Raw genomic sequence first — 21649 nt, 5'->3', positions numbered from 1 at the left:
TGACCTCCCTCTGACCACAATGTCCCACCCAGCCATAAATGCATCGGAGGGCCAATCCACTTAGCACCCACAACCACCTGCCGAAGGCAACCTGTGAGCACGTGAGGTGTGGGGACCATCTGGTTACAGGCCACACTACCATTCTGCAACATGCTGAATGCTATAGAAGCTAAGTACATCTATGCAGCCTACTCTTATCCAAGCATTTAGACACAATGGTTGTCTACAGAGCCTTCACAGCCTACATAACCATTCACCCAGGGAATGCTACAGAAAGCTGGCCATGGGGCCTCTGGTTGGGAGCCCGCCAATGTGGAGAACTGTAGGGCATGTTTCCCTTGCCTCCTAGTCCGGTTCCTCCTGAACAACTAATTTGAAGACAATACTACGCAATACAGCAAATACTGTCGAATTCATTATTAGTGAAATTCCATATAATTTCTAATTTTTAATACTAGTTTGTATTCTCTTTAAAAAATAAAATATAGGGCCGGGGAGATGGTTCAGTGGAATAAGTGCTTCCCTGGCAAGCACAAGGGCCTGAGTTCAATCCCCGGTTCCGAAATAAATAAATAAATAAATAAAATATAAATAAATAGATTACTTAAAAGAACGTATTTTCAGTAAATGGAAACTTTGCACTTGTGTCAAGAAATGCCTATTTCAATGGTAACTTTGGTCTGTGGAGTTATAGTCAAAAATTTCATTTTTAGATTATACAGTAAAACTGTCTTGTTTTCATTACAGTTTTCTTCTTTACATCATGTACAGGATTTGCTACTGATTTAAGAAGTTTTTACAAGTCTTTGGTGGTCTCTCAATGCCTATAAAGGCTGATTCACCTGTTTCATTTCCTTCTTATAAGCAGATACAAAAATTTAAAATATGATCTGAGAACACTGAGGTTTAAACAGTTACTTAATTTTAGCATTCTATTTAAATACTGGCAGGCCTAGTGGTAGTCTCCAAAAAGGTACAATCTATGACAACTTTTTCATATTTGGGTCACCTTTCCAACAAAGAAATATCATGCCCCAAACTGTTTGGACCAGCCCTAACTGGTTTACAGGCTTTACGTGGTACTATTAATGGCTTCGTCTAGCTCTTACACAAGCTCCTCATAATTTAGGTCCCCTCTCCGATGTTCTCAAAGGGGACCCAGCCCACCTCTCCAAGAGCACTGACGTCCAAGGCTAAGACTGCCTCAGATACAGTCAGCCCAGCTCTTTCTCATGCTCAGCTCTCGAGAGTTGATCCATCTCTGCCCAGCTACCAGCTTGTCAATATGATACCAAAACTAGACGCCTACCTTCAGCCTAAATGAGTATAATCATAATAAACATGATGCAAGAATGAGAAAGTCTCTCAGTGCTCTCTACACTTACAGCTCCTCCAACTTCAACTGACTACCAATTGCTTGCAACTGAAGGACAGAAAAGAGGGAGATGTGAAGAGTGGCTGAAGCTGGAGATCACAGGGCCAAGGTAAAGCCAGCCAGCAAACGTGGACAGCTAAAGGCAAGCCACATAAAGAAGCTGTTCGAGGAGGCAAACAAGTTGCTCGGCAGAGCCTGAAACTGACATCAACCTCCCGACTCTGCAGTCCTTGGCCAATTTCCTTTCCTGCCATAGGGAGAGAGAGGGCTCCGCCCAACCTCAGCTTTTGTCTCTTCTTTATTTCTCAATACTCTCACTGTTCCCCCCCCCCAGGAGATAGCATGTACATTTTTCAAAACTATAAATTTTGGTGGCTGGAGATACAGCTCAGGGGCACAGTGCCCACCCTGACAAGTACAAGGTCCTGAGTTTGACACCCAGTATCTAAAAATAAAACTCTAAATTCTCTTGAAAGTTCAAATTTTATCACTGGTAACAAATATCACCAGTTCCCTTATTCTGCTAAAGGGTGCAGCACTCCCAAATCTGAATGACAATAACCTGTCAGCTATTTTTTTCAAGTAAAAATTGCTTTCTATTTTTCTAGTTCTAAATAAGCAACTCAACTGCATAAACACTTTTTCCAAACTTATGCACACTGGCTCTTTTTTTTGCGCATGACATTAAAGAGACACATGATCAAGAGCTGAAGTTTATTAAAATTTAAAGTTTCCTACCTCAAGAAAGATTTAGGTAACTGGTATTTTATTTCATACTGAAAATGCAAAGTGGTGACTAACAGCAGCTACCAACATGGTGGCGAGCCCTGCATGCAACCACACGAGGGGCCGGCAAGTTCGCAACCACCGCCAGTGCCCCAGAGGGCTAATGCCTGGCAATGCCAAGTCAAACATCTCAGCCTTGTGATGAAAGTAGTTTTGACTTTGAAGAACCAATGCCCCAGAATTAGAAAAAATAATAATAATAATAATGACATCAAATAAGGAAAGAATATCTGCTTGGAAACTGAAGAGAAACACTCATGAAGTACACACGGTCTCCTCGGCAAGTGAGTGATGAGATCGTCAACCAAACTGACTATTTTCATTTCAGAATCATCAACACTGTGACGTTATTTTTTATCCAAGGTAATGCTTTTAAAAAAATACGAAAAAAAAAAAAAAAGAAGAAGAAGAAGAAGAAGAAAACCAAATCAATTAGGCGTTCCTTTACAATGACCTCTCTGCTGCTTTTAACAGCAGCACCCAGTGACTTGGTGAGACATCTGGATGTGCCACTGGAATTCACGTGCACGTTATGGGTAGGTCGCTCCTGGAAGGATCAGAAAACACGGCACAGCAGGTTATAGGAAACCACAGCCTACTAAGCTTGCCAGAGACACAGCCGTCTCCACGCTGTCTTTTACATTAAAGTAGCCAAGACAAGCTAACGCAGCCACCCAGCTAACAGAGAGAGCGCATCTTCTCTGCGCAATTTCGTTTAACGCTGTCAGTCTACCGTGCTAATTCCTTCTCCAGCTGTCAGAAGCAGCCTAAATATTAAAGAAGTTTCTAGTGTAGAAGTAACTGCAGCACAATGCTTTTTGTTTAAAATCTGAGTTACAGGGCCCGCTTGCCATTTTATCAAACCAAATTCTAAGTGGAATATACCAAACTCCTTATGCCTTATACCAAGTGTAGGTAGAATGCAATAAATCAAATTCTATTACACTTGCTACTGCAGTTGACAGATTCCTCTAGGACTTACCATATGAAAGACTAGCACCAGAAACCCTAAAGTAAGCAGCCTGCAATCTGACCCGTGGAGCTTCGGGTACCCACATGCTCCACAGAACAGCAGCATGCAGGTGGCCCCAGAATGGCGTCCAAAGTCACACAGCGGAGGGAGAGACTCAGAAGCAGCGCTGAGTGGGTGCTATCGAAGTTCTGAAAACAGTGCTGCCCCCAAAAAAATCCACTTTGTTTCTTTTTATAAGCTTGAAAAGCACTGCTATAGGACACAGAAAGTACTTAATTGACAGGCTCCTGCTATGCTAGGAAACTGAGGTCCCAGACGCTGTACGATCTCAGGGCCGGCGGCCGAGACCGTGCGCTTCAGCAGGGCAGTGGGCTGCGCCTGACCCTCCCGGAGCACCAGGTGCCGGCGTCACGTGCGTGCCACAAAAGGGCAGTGCACAGCGAATGGGGCAGCGGCTGGAGAGGGGCACAGGGCGGCTGGAGGGGGCACAGGGCGGCCGGGGAGAGGCACACGGTGGCGGAGGGGAGCACGGTGGCGGAGGGGAGCACGGTGGCAGAGGGGAGCACGGATTACATTTCCATATTTTGGAAGGACGGCACACCGCCAAGTAGACTCCACTACAAGCACAAGCACAGGCAACATGTAATGCTTTAGGGCTGAAAACAATGAGCCATGCGTACCCACCGGGCTTGACGTCCTTGTAAACCAGGCTTTCCAAGCCACAGAGGAGCTCCCCGGAGTGTACGCCTGCGTCCACACGGCAGCAGTAACCAAAACGCAAAGCATTTAGAAGCGCCTTGAATGTCATGTGTAAAATGCACCAAAACTTCATTTCAAAGAGTTAGAAACCACGTAACAGGACAACTGAAATTTCACGACACCAAGCCATCTATTGTTGAAGGAATACAGTGACACCATTTTTATGCTTTCAACATATGAACTGTATTTTCATAATACCAAATTAGAAATTCTTAATCAAAACTGTCACAATCAAATTAAGCAAGGCAAGCAAATACTGGCTACCGCTAGTATCTCATTAAAATATTTTACACAGGTTTTTAAGTGGAACAAAATCTATTTTTTTCTCTTTTGGCTGCCATTTTACCCATTTTCAGAATAGTGTCGTTCATAATTGAACGCCCTCATTTCACACTGCTAGGATCCGCTCCCTTAGGCACACCGTCTGAATCCTCACGTCTGCTGAGTCCCTTCTTGGGATTTTAGTTTTCTGGCAGAACCAGGGATTGAACTCAGGCCCTCACGCTTACCAGGCAAGCACTTATTCTACTGAGCCATCTCCCCAGCCCCCCTTCTTGGGATTTTAACGAAAGAGTAAGGAAAATGTAGCACCCTGCTGGCTACAGATTAACGTTCACTACTAAGAATACAGAATCTAGAGGCAGACTAGATCAAACTCGAACTCTACCATTTTCTCACTGTGTCAAAGAGGACAAATTATTTAATCCAGCGTCCTCAACTGTAAACAGAAGAGTGACAGCACCACTGTCCCAGGGCGGGCACTGCTCCTCGAGTCCAAGCCACACAAGGCGTTCTGAAGAGCACCTGGCCAAGGAGCCACACTCACCGGGCCGGCGCCCACTGCCACCACCCCCGGGCCTGCGAGTCTCTCCCAGTGCAGCCCTCAGCCTCACATCCAGCTACACCCAGACGGCCTGCAGGCAGCGCACGCTTCGCCTTCACTGTCCCTCCATCTAGAACGCGCTTTCTCCTTCTGCACGCTTCACATCCAGCTGGAGTAAGTGCCTTGATGCTGTCCGCTCTGATCTCCTTGGGTGACAGACAGGACACACGCGTCCTGAACCCCATCACTTGGGGCCTCTTAATCAGGATGCAACCCGCCCTCCTGCTCACCTGCACACGAACGTCCTTCTGCTCACCCACATGCACGCCCTGACAAGGAGTGTGAGGACTTCCTAAGTCTCATGTTTCCAGCTTCCTGTACAGCAGACTGGCAATGACTTTTCAAAAGCATCCTGCAAATTCCTGGTTTTAAACCTAGGCTTTTAGCCCAGGCAAAATAAAGTAGGCCAGAAGTAAAATAAAAACAGCATTCAGACATGAAAATTTTCAAACTTATATTAAAGCTACTAAATGTCTCTAACAACAACAAAAATAGAGTATGAGGAGAAAGCAAAGGCAGAAAAAGGCCAGGGAACGAGGACACAGTTAATTAAACAGAGATGAGCAATAAAGAATATTATCAGGAGAAAACGTAAATGGGCCTTTGAAAAGCACAACAAAAACCAGCTCAGGGCTAGAGTGCAGGGCTAGTGGGCACAGCACACACCCACTTAACAAAAGGCATGAAGTTCATCCCAGCGTGCTCCCATGTGTGCACACACGCGCGTGCATACACACACGCGCGCGCGCGTTCAAAAAAAAAAAGAGGTGGAGAGGACAGAGGGATGGGTAAGGGCAACTGGAAAATAACTTGCACACTTGTGTAACAAGCCAATTTCATGACACACGTAAAAATACTTAAAACACAAAAGACCAGACAAGTAAAAAAGAAGCATGTACAATTCAAGGAAAATGACAACAGGAGAAAGGAAACACAGCCCTGGCACACCGCTCGAACTGAGCAGCCGACAACCGCGTTGTCACGGGGGCGTAAACATTAACCAATGTATATATCATGGTATCTCCACGTTATGAGACAAAGAGGAGGGGAATCTGGGCTGGCAGGAGACAGCGGCAGATGCAAGCCCGAGCCCACAGCACAGCAGGAGGCCCCAGCCGGAGCCGGAGCCGGAGCCAGAGCCGGAGCCGGAGCTGGAGCCGGAGCCGTGTGTCAATGGGCTGCACGGCAGCGCGCTCCCGCTGCTGCTGGGACCCGCTCGGGTGGGTGGAAGGCACAGCAGCACGCAGGAAAGCAAGCTGGCATCGCTCTGTCGGAAGTCTTTTTGGCTGTTTGAATTTTAAGTGTGTGTGTGTGTGTGTGTGTGTGTGTGTGTGTATGTGTGTGTGTGTGTGTATTACTTAGACAAAAATTTTAAGTACACAGTCTCAACTTTAGGAATCTTTTGATCTTACCAGGAATTTAATATTCCCTCTTATTTTATGATACCTTTCCTAGGAACATAAACGTGATAAAAGGAGAAAAGTACCAAAATGAAGCCAATTCTCTAGAAATAAAATCAAAGTTTCGTTTTTTTACAGGAGAGTGGGCAACACTCTATTTTAGCAAGTAAAACAAATTTAAGAAAACAACATGTTTCAGGAGATAAGCATGGAACTGCCGCAGTCTGCTTTCAGGGATGAACCATTCCTGTGCTCCGTACCCCGGGCCTACACGTGCACCTCGGTGTGTTCCCCATTTTAGAAATCAGGAAAGCAACAGGAAAATAGCACTTGTGACAAAGGTATAGATGAGAACTGATCATCAGTGGTGGTGAAATGGAAAGCACATAAAGGGCAGGGCATCAGTCACATGAAAAGCATACGTGAAGATCTCCTCATCCTTAGAAACTACGGAAGAGTGCTCATGGCTAGTTAAGGTATTCAGATGTATTTCTTAGCAGAAAAGGAAAAGTCATTTCTAATTCCGCAATTCATCTCCTAAGCGCATTTTTTGATAAATCTACCGTACCCTATGAAAGCCAAGTCTCACTTTCTCAATTTCAGTTTCGTCCCAACAAACCCACATCTCATCATCCACGAGGCCACAATGCAACAGCTACACATCACAGCCTCCGCCGAGCCCAAAGGCACGAGCGTGGGGCGAGCGCTGCAGCCTGGGGAGCTGGGACCTCACAGTGCCCCACGTGAAGCACGGCCAGCTGCGAGCCGCAAGACCACCACGCCTTGCACGCAGGTCTCTGGAAACTGGAAAGCACTTTTAAGCAATCACGAGTTACCCACTCCCTAAAAAAAGAAAAAAAGGAGTTTGGAATTTAATAAATCTCATATAATTACATGTTCTATCACTATATCCAATTATGACACTATCAATCACATGTGTTAAGAAAATACACCGAACCTGTACCACCTTCCAGCATGGTAGCCTGTATTTGGAGTGTATTAGCAAATGTTATGAAAGATTCAGTATCTCTGCACAACTACTTATAACCAAAAGAACTAAACTCAATGACAACACACTCTCACAAGCAAGCCTCCCGCACCCCTTCTGGAGAGGGCTCGTCCTCACTGCCCAGTCTGGCTGCAAACTCCGAACCTCAAGCCGTCCTCCCGGCTCAGCCTCCCAAGCAAGTAGCTGGGGCTACAGGACCCAGTCACCACACCCAGCTAAGACAATTATTTTTAAGACACTTTTCTGTTGATTCAATGAGGCAGCAGCATAAGCTGAAAAGTGAAATCTTGTTGCACCTAAGCAATCTATCTGGGCCAGGGACACAGTTCAGTGACATAAGCGCCTGCCTCCCAAGTGCAAGGTCCCAAGTTCAAGTCCCAATCAGCAAAAAAAAAAAAAAAGAAAGAAAAGAAAACAAAAGAAAAAACCATTTATCACTTGTAACTTAATTTTTTTTTTTCAGGGTGTAAATGGGAATTGAACTCGGGACTTCACGTCTGCCAGGCAGGCACTGCACCACTCAGCTAAATCCCCAGCCCCTGCCTTAAACGACACATGTCAACAATTACATAAAAATGATACAAAATATTAGTTTTTATACCCCAATCAACAAATGAAGTAGGATTTGACCTCAAGGAGAGAAATGACGTGTCTGGCCACATCCTCCAAGTCAATGCTCCACTGAGAGCTGTTGTCCTCTTAGCCTTGTCTTCTTGTTCAGTACTCCAAAACTAGGGCTGGGGAGATGGCTCAGTAGAATAAGCGCTTCCCTGGCAAGCACAAGGTCCTGAGTTCAATCCCCAGTATCGCCAAAAAGAAAGAAAGAAAGAAAGAAAGAAAGAAAGAAAGAAAGAAAGAAAGAAAGAAAGAACCAAAGATCACTTTAAGGGGGCCGGGAAGAGAGATGGTTCAGTAGAATAAGCGCTTGCCTGGCAAATGCAAGGGTCTGAGTTCAATCCCCAGTTCCACGGGGGGAAAAAAATTCACTTTAAACCAGTAAGTCACTTGATTTATTTTTGGATGAAAACAAAACTAAAACATAAAGGAAGACACTGAAACACTGAAACCGGAAGAATAAAGCTGTTCAAGTCTTCTACACAAGCCGAGTGTGGTGGCACACACCAGAGGCTGCGGCACGAGCATCCCAGCCTAGTTCAAGGTCAGCCTGGCAGACTCAGCGAGCCCCAGGCTGAAGAAACAAGGTCCCAGACAGCATGAGGAGAAGCAGGCGCCAGGGCGACGCAGGGGCGCCCCGCAAAGCATGACCGCGCCTCACGTGCTAACGCACTCTGTCACGAACACGCAGGTGAAAGCACACAGGAAAAGCTCTTGATATCTGGCCAAGACAAAGACGCCTGTAGGAACTCAGAGAATCTGCAGAGGTTCCAGAGGTAGATGGTGACAGCACTTAACCAAGGGGAAAAAATCAAACTGGCACTGAGCTAAAATACAGGAAAAAGGCAACCTGCCCCAAGTGCCAGGTGTTACGCTGTTTACATCAGCATTCTGAGACAGGACTGTAAGATTTCTTCTGTGGGACTACAGCTTCAAGGGCCTAGGAAAGCCTCCTGTCTAGAGAACATTAAATACGTCTAAAAATAGATGAACTTCAGTTATCTAAAACATAAGCTTTTTTACCCTTCTCCGCTGCTTTCTGAAGGGCTTCTTCAATTCGGGAAAGCTCCTTCTGCTTAGCGTCTTGCAAGGATTTTTCTTCTTTCTCAGCATCATATTTAATACCTAAAAATATGCAGTTAATCAAATAAAAGAAACAAAACCAGCAAGTAAATGTAAAAAATTCAGACTTCTATAGCTGTGGAACATGATGCATTTTTTTAAGTTCAAAAACACTGGCATTCTTCAGTTTCTGAAAATATTTAAATATAAAAGGTTTCTAACGATTTGTAAAACATAACCAAGAAAGGAAGAGGGGAAAGAAATTACAAAAAGAAACAAAGATGAAAGAAAGGAAGAAAAGGTGGTAAAGATGCACAGAAAAGAGAAACAAAAGGAAGGCGGCAGCACGTGAGAATGCTGCCAGTTACTGCCCTGTAGCGAGACACGCGCAGTGACTCCAAAATACCAGCACCACCATGCAGATGGGCAAAAGAGCCTTCAGAAATTAACTCAGGGTTCTGTACCCACAACCAACATATATACTCTCTTTAATTTAGTAAATCTCATTTCTGATGGTGTATGTTAAGGACATAACGTAACAGAACACAGAAAGACCTGTAGAGAAGGACATATAGCGCGTTCCCCATAAAGGGAATGACACTGAGACAGCCACAGTGGGGTGCAGCACAGCCTCCCAGAGCTGTCACTGTCACTAGAAAAGCCGTGAAACACAGAAATTCCACGTGCTAAGTACAGGTCAATGCGGTGATAGGAAGAGCTGACACTTAACAGTCTACAATGCATACGGCAAAAATTTATACGCAAACTGAAAATTATATTTGTACTATGCTTGGAATTACTGGAGGTAATTTTTCCCTAAAACATCCAAATGTTTATCACATTCAAGTGAAAAATATAGTAACTAAAGACATTTTTTAAACTACAATATGTCAAAAAACATTCACCAAAATTAAAATAATATAATTTCCTCAAAAATTTACCTCTGTTGACACAAACTTTTGAAAGGACGCTCATTTAAAATCAGAAGCAGTGAAACCAGGTAAAAAATAAATTTTCCTATCTTGACGCCGGTACACTAACACATCAGCACAGTCGTAACAACTCATTTCATTCCATTCCCTAATAATGAAACTTGCCTAATGCGTCTCAACAGAAACTGAGGTGCACAGTAACTACTGGCAGAGAATAGGGTAAGTTTAAAGCGTTGTATTTATTCTTTATAATAAGATATTTCACACACAAATGCGGCTATGCTTGTGCATATATTTGCGTCTTACTAATGTACCAGGTGCAGGTCCCAGGCAATATTTAGCATCACTAGATCACAGAACCGCCCTGACTTAGGGTAACCTACGTGCTCCAGGGACAACGAGCAGGTATAATCCCTCCAGAGTCGCAACAACGGCTTCTCCATACAGGTTTTTCCAAGGAATCTTCAAAGCCAATTTACCTGAAGAAACATAATTTCTATCTTAAATCCATATTTCAATGCTGAATAAAAGAAAAATTTCTCATTTTTCATTAAAAGCATCCTCAAAATTCTCAATGCATACAGTAAACACATCCTCAGAAAAAGGCTAACACAGAATCCAATAGCTCTCTCCTACAGTATCACTAGCAGAAGTAAAATTCACACTACGCTTTACACTTAAATGTTCTAAAGCAGCAAGGGAAACGAAGCAGCTCGGACTTCAACTTCTAACAGCGGAAGCCCAGCCTCAGAGGCGGACGGCCTCCGGCCTCGCAGCCCAGCATGGCGCCCCAACTCAGCAGGGCGCAGCGCGCTGCCCACGGACATGGCCACGGACAGGGCACCAGCCCCCACGGCAGAGCGGAGGGCAGGTCTGAGCAGAGCGGGCCAAGCCCAGCGGGAGGAGCCGAGCCCACACACGCTCCCCACGGGGTAGACGACTGCAGCCGCGGCCTTGTTAACCCATTCGGGGCTCTATACGGGAAAGGACGCAGGGTGAGAGGGAAGCCAGCTACACTGGGCAACACCAAGCCTGCTGCGCACTCTCTCCCGTCCCCTCCTCCACGCTTCCCCAGGACCCCCCTGCCCAGGTCTCAGGCAGCGCCTGGCCCAGGCTCCCCTGGTAGTATAACCGGCAATTCTGCCCGAGTCTTTCCTATCCCTGATGTCATCCATGTTCCAAAATCAAATACCTTCCTTCCTTGTAATTTTCTTAAAAATAGTATTATAAAATCTGTAGTTCTCTCTGTTCTGCGTTGCTGATCAACTTTCATGAGAAAAGAATCTTTCAACTCACACTAAGCCACAACATAGGAATCAATAGCATTTTTAATAGAAAATGTCCAAAGTTCAAAGAATTGATAAAGGAAGGGCCAGGGAGATGGCTCAGTGGAATAAGTGCTTCCCTGGCAAGCGCAAGGACCTGAGTTCAATCCCTAGTTCAGAAAAAAAAAAAAAAAAAAAAAAATTGATAAAGAATATAACAACTTTAAGAGGGAATAAAATAGGATCTGCAAGGGAAGCTATCCTGGCCATCCAAGGAGCTGTTTAGGCAAGCCAACATGTTCTGAGAATATAATCCCGGGGCTAAAGTGTACCACTTGTTTCCCCATGTTTCTCCAGCTTGCAAATGTGCTGAGTCTCTAGATGGACTGAGGCCAGGGGACCTGGCGCTAATGCCACCACACTTCTAGGTCCCGTCCACACCTTACAATTCTATAGTGAGTGTCAGAGCTATCTCATAATCCCATGACAAAATGTACCTGCCTGCCTGCCTCGCATACAACCTAGAGCCAGGGAAACACCCTTCTCAAGGCCATGCCACGGGAGGACTGCTCGGCCCCTAAACCTCTCTTATGTTTGTCCTAACTCATTAGCCCTCATCCCCCAAGAAGGGCCTGGAGGCCGGGGAGATAGCCTGGCGGTCTAAGCGCCTGCCTGGCGAGCCCAAGGACCCGGGTTCAATCCCCAGATCTGCATGCCGCACTGGTCCCGCACCAAGCTGGCCACTGGGACAGGTGGCGCATACCTGTAATCCCAGGGCCAGGGAGGCTAAGACAGGAGGATCACTAGGAGCCCGAGCTGCGGAGGGAGACCCTGCACCTCTGCTGGTCTACGGAAAGGAGGCGTTTTGTCTCCTTTTTTCAATTTCTTGTACTTTTTTTCTTCTTAATTTCTTATACATTTCTTTCTTCTTCCAATTTTATAAACATGTATCTGGTAACACGAATAACTGGTCAGAAGACAACACTACGTATTATAATATACGCTGCGAAATTTATAATACTCTGTTAAGTGAAATTCTGTATCACTTGTAATTTTTTAATTCTAATTTGTACTCTTTAAAAAATTTTTAAGAAATAAAATAAAAATATTTGTTAAAGACAAATAAATAAAGGTGTTGGGATTCAATTAGTGGTATTACTCACGTTTCACCACTAAGAACTTTTTAAGTATAAAGATAACCCGGGTTCACTCACAAATAAGATTAGCTCTTAGAAAATCGAATCGTGTTTGAGTTACTTAGCTACACTGACCCTACAGGTTAAGAGCACCATTTTAACCTGAGCAGGAATTTAGTAACTCAGGCAAGTTAGGCTCCATAAACCAAGAAAAAGAACAAATAAAATGCGCTTTATATCCTAATATGTAATGGCCCTCTCAACGCTCAGTGAATAACCCCAGAAAAGGTATGAAGTCCTTATGACACCATAAAAGCAAACAGGAAGAATTTGGAGCCCAAAACTTCCTCCAAAATACAAATCTATTCAAGTGTCCTTACACTCGAATACCCTAAAATTTCTTTAGTCAATGGTAACTGATCCGATGTACCAGAAATGCAGTTTCCACGTATGTCCCAGTTTTAGATCTCTGTAATGTTTTGGAGGCAAAAGCACTCGTCCCAGCCTCTGCACGGCTACTCAGAGGTTTGGATACAGCACATGTGTCTGAGTATTTTAAAGGTAAAAGAGTGAACAAATGGCCGTAACTTCCACACTGTGGGTTTCAGTTAAACATGTAGCGCACCGATAAAAATTACGACAGGCCCACGTAACACACAGAGAAGGTGGCACGTGCCCTGGCGATGTTTCCAAAATAAGGGCGTATCTCTTTTTTCCAACGACAAAAACATGATAAACGTTCCTTTACATTACCAGGACATGTAAGTGATATAAAATGGACCGAGACAGGTGAATAACTGCTAAGCACTGGAGCAGCGAAGGACAAAGCCCTATTCTTAGACCTTGACTACTGAATGAAGAGGAGAAATGATGGGAAGCACTCCTGGGATACAGAAGGTGGGTGTGGTGGCATACACACACACACACAGGGAGGCTGAGGCAGGAGGGTCCTTACACGTTCAAGGCCAGTCTAGGCTACAAAGAGAGTGCAATGCCTAAAATGCACAGCTGGACTCTGACTCAAAAAGAAAATAATAATACTAATAAAGGGTATGGCATAAGGAAAATGCTATAGTATGACTAAGGCATCCAAGTGGTGCGGATCAACTGGGAGGGATTAAGTGTCCTATTGAAAACTTTTTAAATTTCCTACTGAAATTTTTCTTTAGCAAAGATATATGCTTAGCCGCCAAAAAAAAAAAAACACACTGGGGCCGGGGAGATGGCTCAGCAGGATAAGCGCTTGACTGGCAAACGCAAGGATCTGAGTTCAATCCCCGGTTCCGCAAAAAAAAAAAAAAGATATATGCTTAGGCCAGGGAAATAGCTCAGAGGTCTAAGCGCCTGACTGGCAAGCTCAAAGACCAGGGTTTGATCCCCGGTACCGCATGCCACACGCCCAAGCCAGCCACCAAGACCAGGCATGGGGGCACATGGCTGTATTCCCAGGACTGAGACTGGAGGATCACTGAGTCTGAGCTACATAGAGAGACCCTGTACCAAATGAATAAACAAATAGTGTTTACAAAAAGACGTATGCTTAGTTGTATGCGATCTTAGAGTAGAACTCAGCTGCAAGGAAGAAGACTGTACTTACCAAACATCATCCGTGCTGCGCTGCTGCATAATGTAGCAGGTGAACATGGCAGGACAGAGGGAAATAAGCTGCCTTAAAGGTTTTTTAATAGAGTCTGCAAATTATACTACCTTCACAAATAAAGCACATCTGCTATCAAGCCAAAGGTGGCCCTGCGCAGTGGGGCCGCGCCTGGAGAGCAGGAGCCCAGCGTAAGTGCCCCTCTACCCAAGGGGCTGGCTTTCCGCCCTTGTTTCCGTCCTCCAGGTTCAGAACGCGACAAGCGCTAATGCAGGCCGAAACTTCCGCACACATTTGGTCAAGCTGAAAAGCTTCTTTAGATTAAGTAACACACACACACAAAAAAAAAGAAAAAGTAATTCACATGAAAAATTAAGTACTTACCAATTTGCCCAGCCTTGACTTTAAAAGGAACATCCAATTCACTCTTTAGGAAAAAGAATAATTTAAAGGACATCTTACATTATTATGCCCCCAAAAGTTACTCTAGTATCATGTAAACACAGAAATGTAGTGCCCACTAAAAAGACAAAAAAAAAAAACAGATTTTCTGCATTTGAGTAATTCAGAAAAGGGCTCACGGCTTAAGGGGGTGGGGTGGGGGGCAGCGAGACAGCTCAGCGGCACAGCACCTGCCTGTCAAGAGCAGGGTCCTGAGGTCGATTCCCAGCACCAAAAAACAATTTCCTGAACTTTGACACCGCACAAAAAATTCAAAACAAAAACTATTAACAAGAATAATTTAAGGACCCTGTAGTTTAAAAGATGTATTTGTAGGTGTGTAAACTGGTTAATTTGCTTTAATAAATCAAATCAAATACAACTCCATTAACTTAAACAGACGGACACAGTTTACATGAAACGCCAGAACAAGAAAAGGAAGTCATCTCACACGCATTAATTGAAAACAGTAACTGAAGGATGCGCTCGTGTGTGTGTGTGTGTGTGTGTGTGTGTATTTTTTTTTTTTTAATGTATTTGGTACAGTGTCTCACTACGCAGTCTGGATCCTCGAAGTGATCCTCCTGTTTCAGCTTCCCCAGCACTGGGATTAGAGGCACGCACCACCACGCCCAGACTCTGTCACCAGCTTGGCGCATCCGGGGTCAGGGCTGGCACAATATGTGGTGCCAGGGATTGAACCCTGCTCACTACACTTGCCAAAGCAGGTGCTTAGTGCGCTGAGCTATCTCACCGGCCCAATTCTCTCATATTTAGTAAACAAATAACACAATTTTAACAGAACAGGTAGATTCTTTAAGTTAGGCTAAGAGTTCAATTCATTGTTCTAAGCATGTTAAATATCCAATCCTTGTAATTCTACTTAAACTTCTATTCTTACAAAATATTGCCATAAGCTGAGAAAAAAAAATAAGCTTTATTCCAATTTCTTAACAGTAGAATAACTCCTAAACTTCTGAATAGAATTTAGAAGTTGTTACATGCCTTCGAAACACAGGAAAATCTCTCTCTCTCTTGCAGCCCTGCAATTTTCCAGCTCACTGTTCGGCTTATTCAAGCCACAAGTACAGACATTTTACTGCTAAAAACTAATTCTGCTTCAAAGATGACTAAACTGATGCAGAAAGGTGTCATACACTGTAAGTTCAGTATCTGGAAATGTGAATAAGCCTTACGTGACTTCATAAATGCAAATTTAACCCAACAAGCTATATAGAAAACAATAGGGGTAGAAGAGTTGTCTGCTCCATAGTAAGTAACATAAATTATTTTCTAGACCAGGACAGGGGAGACACAGGACAGACAGACACGGACAGGCTTGCTTTATTTCTTATTATTACCACATTATAAGGCTATATTAGAATTATTCATTAGATATTTGTTAAAATCAAGCCCTCAGTTTAACTTAAAAATGTGTAAAGATAATTCTGAAGAAAAGTATTTCTTAGGGGCTGGGGAGATGGCTCAGTAGACTAAGCGCCTGCCTGGCAAGAGCAAGCAAGGGCCTGAGTTCAATCCTCGGAACATTTCTCTAAGAAAAATGTAGACTACAAAGCTATAGTCAAGAAAGGTGAAAGAGAAACGTTCCATTTTCCAAAAGATACTATCTTGCTCATTAGGGTAAATTTTTCTATTTTTAATCTGAGATTTCCCAAAGTCATTAAATTAAGCAACAGAATCACTTTATCTGGCATCTGGTTCCAGATGTCCAGTGCACAAATTAACTGAGTTATTAGCATAGGTTTAAAAAAGACTTACCAGGGCATTTTCTTTTATCTGTAGATTATCCAAAGCCACATTGCCTTTAAAGAGAGGAGGGAAAAATAACATTAACATTAACATTAACGCAACAGCCAACACAGCCTAGCACAATGCAGACCACACCCAAGGGACACAATGACAGGAGGAGCTAAAAACACAAGGCAGAGGGGTCTAGCTAACAGCAGCACTGTCCGTAAGGAGGCTCAAATCATACTGTGTGTACACTACAGAGAAGAAAAGCAGAAAAACGTAAGAAAATAGGCACATAATTTTTTTTTTTAATTAAGGCATGCCCTGCTCACTCCATCTTCAAAAGCACACTATACACACTGATGTATGCACAGCACTGAGAAACAAAAAGGCAGTACACCATAAGCTCATTTCCTATGATACATTTTCTGGGTCGATGTCGTTTTCAAATTTTCTAAAACAATTTGATGAAAACCGTTATAAAACAAAAAGAGGAAGTAAAATACACCACAAATGGGCAGAAAATACTAGTTTCATAGTAAAATGGAAAGGAAAGAATGCAGGCAATAGGACAGGCAACGGAGCAATTAAACTAGACAGGCAGTTCAGACTGGAGCCACAGCAGGGCGGCTGGGAGGCAGCTCGGACAGGCTGCCACAAGCACAAATTCAGGGCTGATAAAGTCACTGCCCGCCACGGCCCTGTGCAGGCAAGCACACAAAGTACACACGTGGGCCTGGGCCTCAGTGCACTGGGACTCCACATGCGCAGCGCTCGGGCGCAACGGGAGCCGCCAAGCCCGCCTAGCAGCCGAGGTGCGCGGGAGGCCTCCCCACCTGCCCCAGCTCCGGCCAGGCTCGGGCATCAGCACCAGGGCTGGTGGGCACCTGCAGCGGAGGGGAGGCACCAACAGAACACGCGTGTCACATTGGGGGCTGCTTCTCCTGCAGTGCACATGGCTCTGACCAAGCAACAGGCGGCATTTAGGCTGAGAAACACCGAAACACCACCAACACGCCTAGCGAAGGGCTCTAGAGAGACCAGCGAAGAGCTCCTCAGAGACTGCGACTGGCGGTGGCATTAGGAGGGCTTTTCTATTATCGTCTTCAGTTCTTCCTACTTGCATAATCAGATAGTTTATCAATTTACTATACAAATTATAAGGGAAACGGGGAAATGAAGATAAATCCTAATGTCAATATGACCTCAATGTGTTTTATATCACTTCCTCCTATATCTGTTATCTTACCTGCAGACATTAAAATAACAGAAATATCTATTTCTGCTATCCAGAATCTAACAAATAAATGCGTACTTCCGCTCTGAAAAAACTGTGAGTGTTATTTAACAAACCGTAACTATAACAACATGGCTCCACATGGTATTTGCACTAGAGGAGGAGCCGTGACACAAAGGGAAGGGAGGAATTGCAGCAGCTTGCGGATTAACAGGCCAGGTGATGGGGTGAAAGGACTTGGGCTAGGAGCAGGCGTGGCTGCTGCCGCAGGTCACCCTCGCAGTCTCCACACCAAACTACAAACGCTTTTGGGGCCGCACTGGGGCCGCACGGTCACACGTACAATTTCAAAGCCAAACTTGGAAATTTTAAGAAGTAACCTAAAAGGATAAATCTTCAATCCAAATTTATCTAATAATCTTCATTCACAAAGCAAAACACAGAAACAGAACTAAATCCATTAAAATTGGCCCACGTCACCCAGCATTCATCATGCTCGATTACCCAAAAACAACTAACCTAGCCTATTTGTGAATAAAATCCAATGCATATTATGGAGCAAGCCTACTTACGTGTAAGAATAGCTTTTAAGATATATAATGATTTACCAAATAAATATAAAAATCATAGGGCCGGGGAGATGGCTCAGTGAAATAAGCACTACCCTGGCAAGTGCGAGGGTCTGAGTTCAATCCCCGGTTCTGCCAAAAAAATAATTAATAAATAAATAAATAAGTGCTGATGTTAAATCATAGTGCTGATGTTAAATACCACCAATCTGAACTGTCTCCCCAAACTGTCACCGAAGTTTAAGCTATACCTTAAGCCACGTAACCCTTTATATAAACCCCCAACTAGCTACGGACCCTTGCCCCTCTGCACAGCACCGACTGTCGCTTCACAACACACAGCACGCGGGGGTAGATACAACTCTAGTACAGACGCACGCTTTGACTTTTAGAAAATGCATGCAAGGCCAGGCATACTGGCACGGCACTGCCCGCAAGTGCAAGGTCCTGAGTTCGATTTCTGGTTAAAAACACACACACATGCAGATATGTCACATCACTGGATCCTCACAGCGCTGTGGGCAGAAGCACGGGCACACTAAGAAGGCACAGACCTTAGCTACGCCGAGGCTCAATGTGAGGCTAAAAGGCTGCCTGAAAGTCCCAGAGCCGCCCGCCCGTGGGCGGCTGGGCCAACAGCCACACCTCAGGAGCTCGGCGCACGCGGGCTCGGTGCCACTACCAGGCCAGCAGGGCGGGAGTGCCGCCGGGTTTCAACCCAGAAGGTAAACCTACTTCCTCTACGGGGGAGATCGCCGCCCAGGAGCAGACTCAGCGGGGAGGCTCGTGCGTTGGGGAGCTCTACTTTCATTCTCCGCGTTTTGAGAGAAGTGAAACACACAGTCATAAACAGAAAGGGCAACTAAAATTAGCGCAGCAAGGGCGAGAGCGCAGGAGCGCACGGCCAAGGGACAGCGTCAGCAGCAGCACAGAGGGCAGGACGCGGCTGCTGGCCACACGCACACAGGGAAGGGCAGAAAAAAGGCCCGCGCGTCCAAAAACTACTTTTTCCTCAGGAAAAAAAAAAAAAAAAAAGATAAAAAGAGATTCAGCCATGCAAGTCTGATCCTCCCTCTTTATTTACACATGAAGAAAATAAAGCGTGTGGACGTGAGGCGGCTTCTCCAATGGTATCCAGCATTTTAGTGGTAGTATTAAGAACAGAAACCAGGTCTCCTGACTCTGTGGTCACTGTTCTTCATGGAAAAGGCGACACTCACCAAAACTGTGACTGAAAAAACAGAAGCAACCGATACCCCAAACTACCATACCCCGACCACACAACTGACTTTTCATACTGTAAAACAGTGAAAAAAGGAACCCACAGTGCTCCAGACTTGCTTTCAGACTTCTTTTCTGTAGCTGTGACAGCACATTCTCTACGCCTTAGAAAGGACAACAAAATGTACAGACACATTCATTTGGGTAAATTATTTAAAAGTAGTAATCAAGCTATTTTAATCACATGCTTTAGGGGACATAAAACACCGAGCAGTTCACAATCGGATTTCAAGTAGAGCCTTGTGACTGAGGCCTCGGGCAGCAAAGGGCTGTGAAGGGTCACAGCAGGCATCCCGTGGAGCAGCAAGGGAAAGACAGTGGCCACCTGCCATAGGTCACGGGCCACGGGCCACGGGCCATGGGTCACGGGCCACAGGCCACAGGCCACAGGCCACGGGCCATGGTGAGGGAAGCTGTGTCAGGAGAGTAAAAGCTGCAGAGCCAGTCACCAGCCACCAGCCACCAGCGAGCATGCAGAGCTCCGCCCGCCCTGTCCACGCACAGCAGGGAGCGAGTGGTGCTCACGCCAGCGGCTGGTTAGAAGGCTGGCTCTCGTTTTTGATTAATAATGCTACTTAAATATGTGAAGAGGTCGTTCCAAATCGGCTCTCAGCATTGTTCTACCCAGTACTCATATTACACCAAGCAGGGGCTTTCTGCTGGGTATTTTATACACTGCAGGACGAGTGATGGGAAATCAGTCCCTCCGTCACGCCAGGTGCTGGACTGGAGGAAAGGACTTTCCACTCTACAGGCTTAAAACATCTGGGCACTGTGACCTGATCTGATTTTTTTAGTGTACTGAGCAAAAGACAAAACAGACCTTCTTTGATTTTCACTCCCACGCTGCCCTCCAGCTCCCTGGGAAGGCAATGCAACGCACCAGCTTTGGATTTGCAACGGTCAGTGTAATCCCCAGTGGTGAGCGAGGACACAGCGACGGCAGCCACCTCACGAGGACACACTGACGGCAGCCACCTCGCCCGACCACTGCTCCCCAGCAGCAGAGGCCACACTTCCCTGACCCAGGGCCCAAGCTGCTTCAGGTTTGCTCCAACGAGGGAAGACAAGAGCCAGCCCAATCTCTGACTTACAGATAAGCAACGAATGGCCACTGCTGGGGACCTAGCAGTATCACAGTCAGTTAGAACCCGGGTTCCCCCATTCCTGGGGCCGCTTCCATGCTCATTCTCCTTCCCAGCCCTGCTCTGCTCCAACACAGCAGGCAGCATCCCCAATGAAAAGTCCAAAGTCCAAGATGCCTTTGGAAGGCTGGCTTCCGCCGGGTGAGGGATCATGGTCAGAGCACACCACTAAAAGCTTGCGTAAAGTGAAGAGCAGGCTATCTATATGTGGTGCATAAAGTATACACAGATGACATACAGATGAATACTGTGTTTAGACTTGGATCCTTTACCCCAAGAACTCTCTCTCACACATGCACTCTCTCACTCTATTATGTATACATGTCCTCTTTCCTTCAAAATCTGAAAAAAAAATTCAAACTGCAACAGAGTCCAGGCCCAAGGATGCCAAGCAAGGGAACACTCCTCGGCAGAGTTGGTAAACCTACGGCAGGCGCGTCCAACACTCTATGTCATTGGAAACTGAAAGCTTCGTGTCACAGCTGCGCCGGCACTGACAGGCAGCAGGGCACCGAGGGGAAGACAACACAGTAAATGTCGCAGCGCAGCCTGGCTGGCAGAGCTGGGGTGCCCACCCCTTGCCCGTTTCTGGCCGCCCCAGCCGTCCCCTCCACCTGTGTCCTGCTCTCTTCTGATCCAAGCTGAGAGCCCACGGTCTCCCAGAGGCGCCCCCGCTCCTCCACACTCAATCACCGTGAGAAGCAAATTGGCAGAGTCTGCGCCAGGGCCTACATTGCAAAAGAGCTGGATTTCAACAGACCGTACATGTTCCACATAAAACAATTATACCCTGGATGAACCCCAGATGGCCGAGGGCTGCACAATCCATCTCCTGGTGCCAGATTTCGGGGAACAAAACCCAGGCAAACCCTCCTATCTGCACCAGCAACACGCGTCCATGAGGCGCTCGCCTGAAACTCCGCTAACCTCTTGTGCACGAGAGCTGGCCTAAGGGCAAAGGCAACAGACCGCCCCCCACACACAGACTTTTTTAAGAAATTTATTTGGAAAATAAGTCTTTAAATACACAATGTTAGCTCTACCTTCCATAGCCTGTCAGGCACCAAAACAATGCAAACCATGTTCCCCTACTCAACGAGGCTGATCATCACTACTCCTGCCAGCACTAACTATCGCAAGTGATTTTCACGTCATTTTAGTAACCGCAGTTATAAAGCAGAACTGTAGGATCAGCGATGGGACTGACAAGGCTGAAGGACGTTCAAATGGATGTTCTGTGGGCAGATTCTGCGGAAGAACCACATTCACCGTTCAGGCCTATTCCACAGTTCAGGCAGGCACTGGCAGAGTACTTGAGTCTATAAAACAGGAAACAGCACCAGGCTGTGGGTACTCAGGGCACCATCTGGCCCGCATGCACAGGGGCCCGGGGCTCCATCCCCATCAGCAGCAAACAATCACAAAGGCAGGA

The 21649-nt window shown here is 45.6% G+C and overlaps 1 protein-coding gene across 1 annotated transcript in view; it reads right to left on the bottom strand.

Moving 5' to 3' along the window:
* Vps13c (vacuolar protein sorting 13 homolog C) overlaps positions 1 to 21649 on the bottom strand; it is a 170179-nt gene that overhangs the window by 144715 nt on the left and 3815 nt on the right. The window contains exons 2-6 of the mRNA XM_023712656.1: positions 19896 to 19933; positions 16013 to 16056; positions 14177 to 14219; positions 10178 to 10273; positions 8824 to 8925 (exon numbers count right to left, since the gene is read on the bottom strand). Of these exons, the coding sequence (XP_023568424.1) occupies positions 8824 to 8925; positions 10178 to 10273; positions 14177 to 14219; positions 16013 to 16056; positions 19896 to 19933 (323 nt within the window). The remainder of the gene's footprint in view (positions 1 to 8823; positions 8926 to 10177; positions 10274 to 14176; positions 14220 to 16012; positions 16057 to 19895; positions 19934 to 21649) is intronic.

The sequence above is a fragment of the Octodon degus genome, unplaced genomic scaffold, assembly GCF_000260255.1.
Source record: "Octodon degus isolate 3935 unplaced genomic scaffold, OctDeg1.0 scaffold00026, whole genome shotgun sequence".
Taxonomy (NCBI): Eukaryota; Metazoa; Chordata; class Mammalia; order Rodentia; family Octodontidae; genus Octodon; species Octodon degus.
Note: the sequence above shows the minus strand (reverse complement) of the source record. Positions and strands in the feature narration are given on the sequence as shown.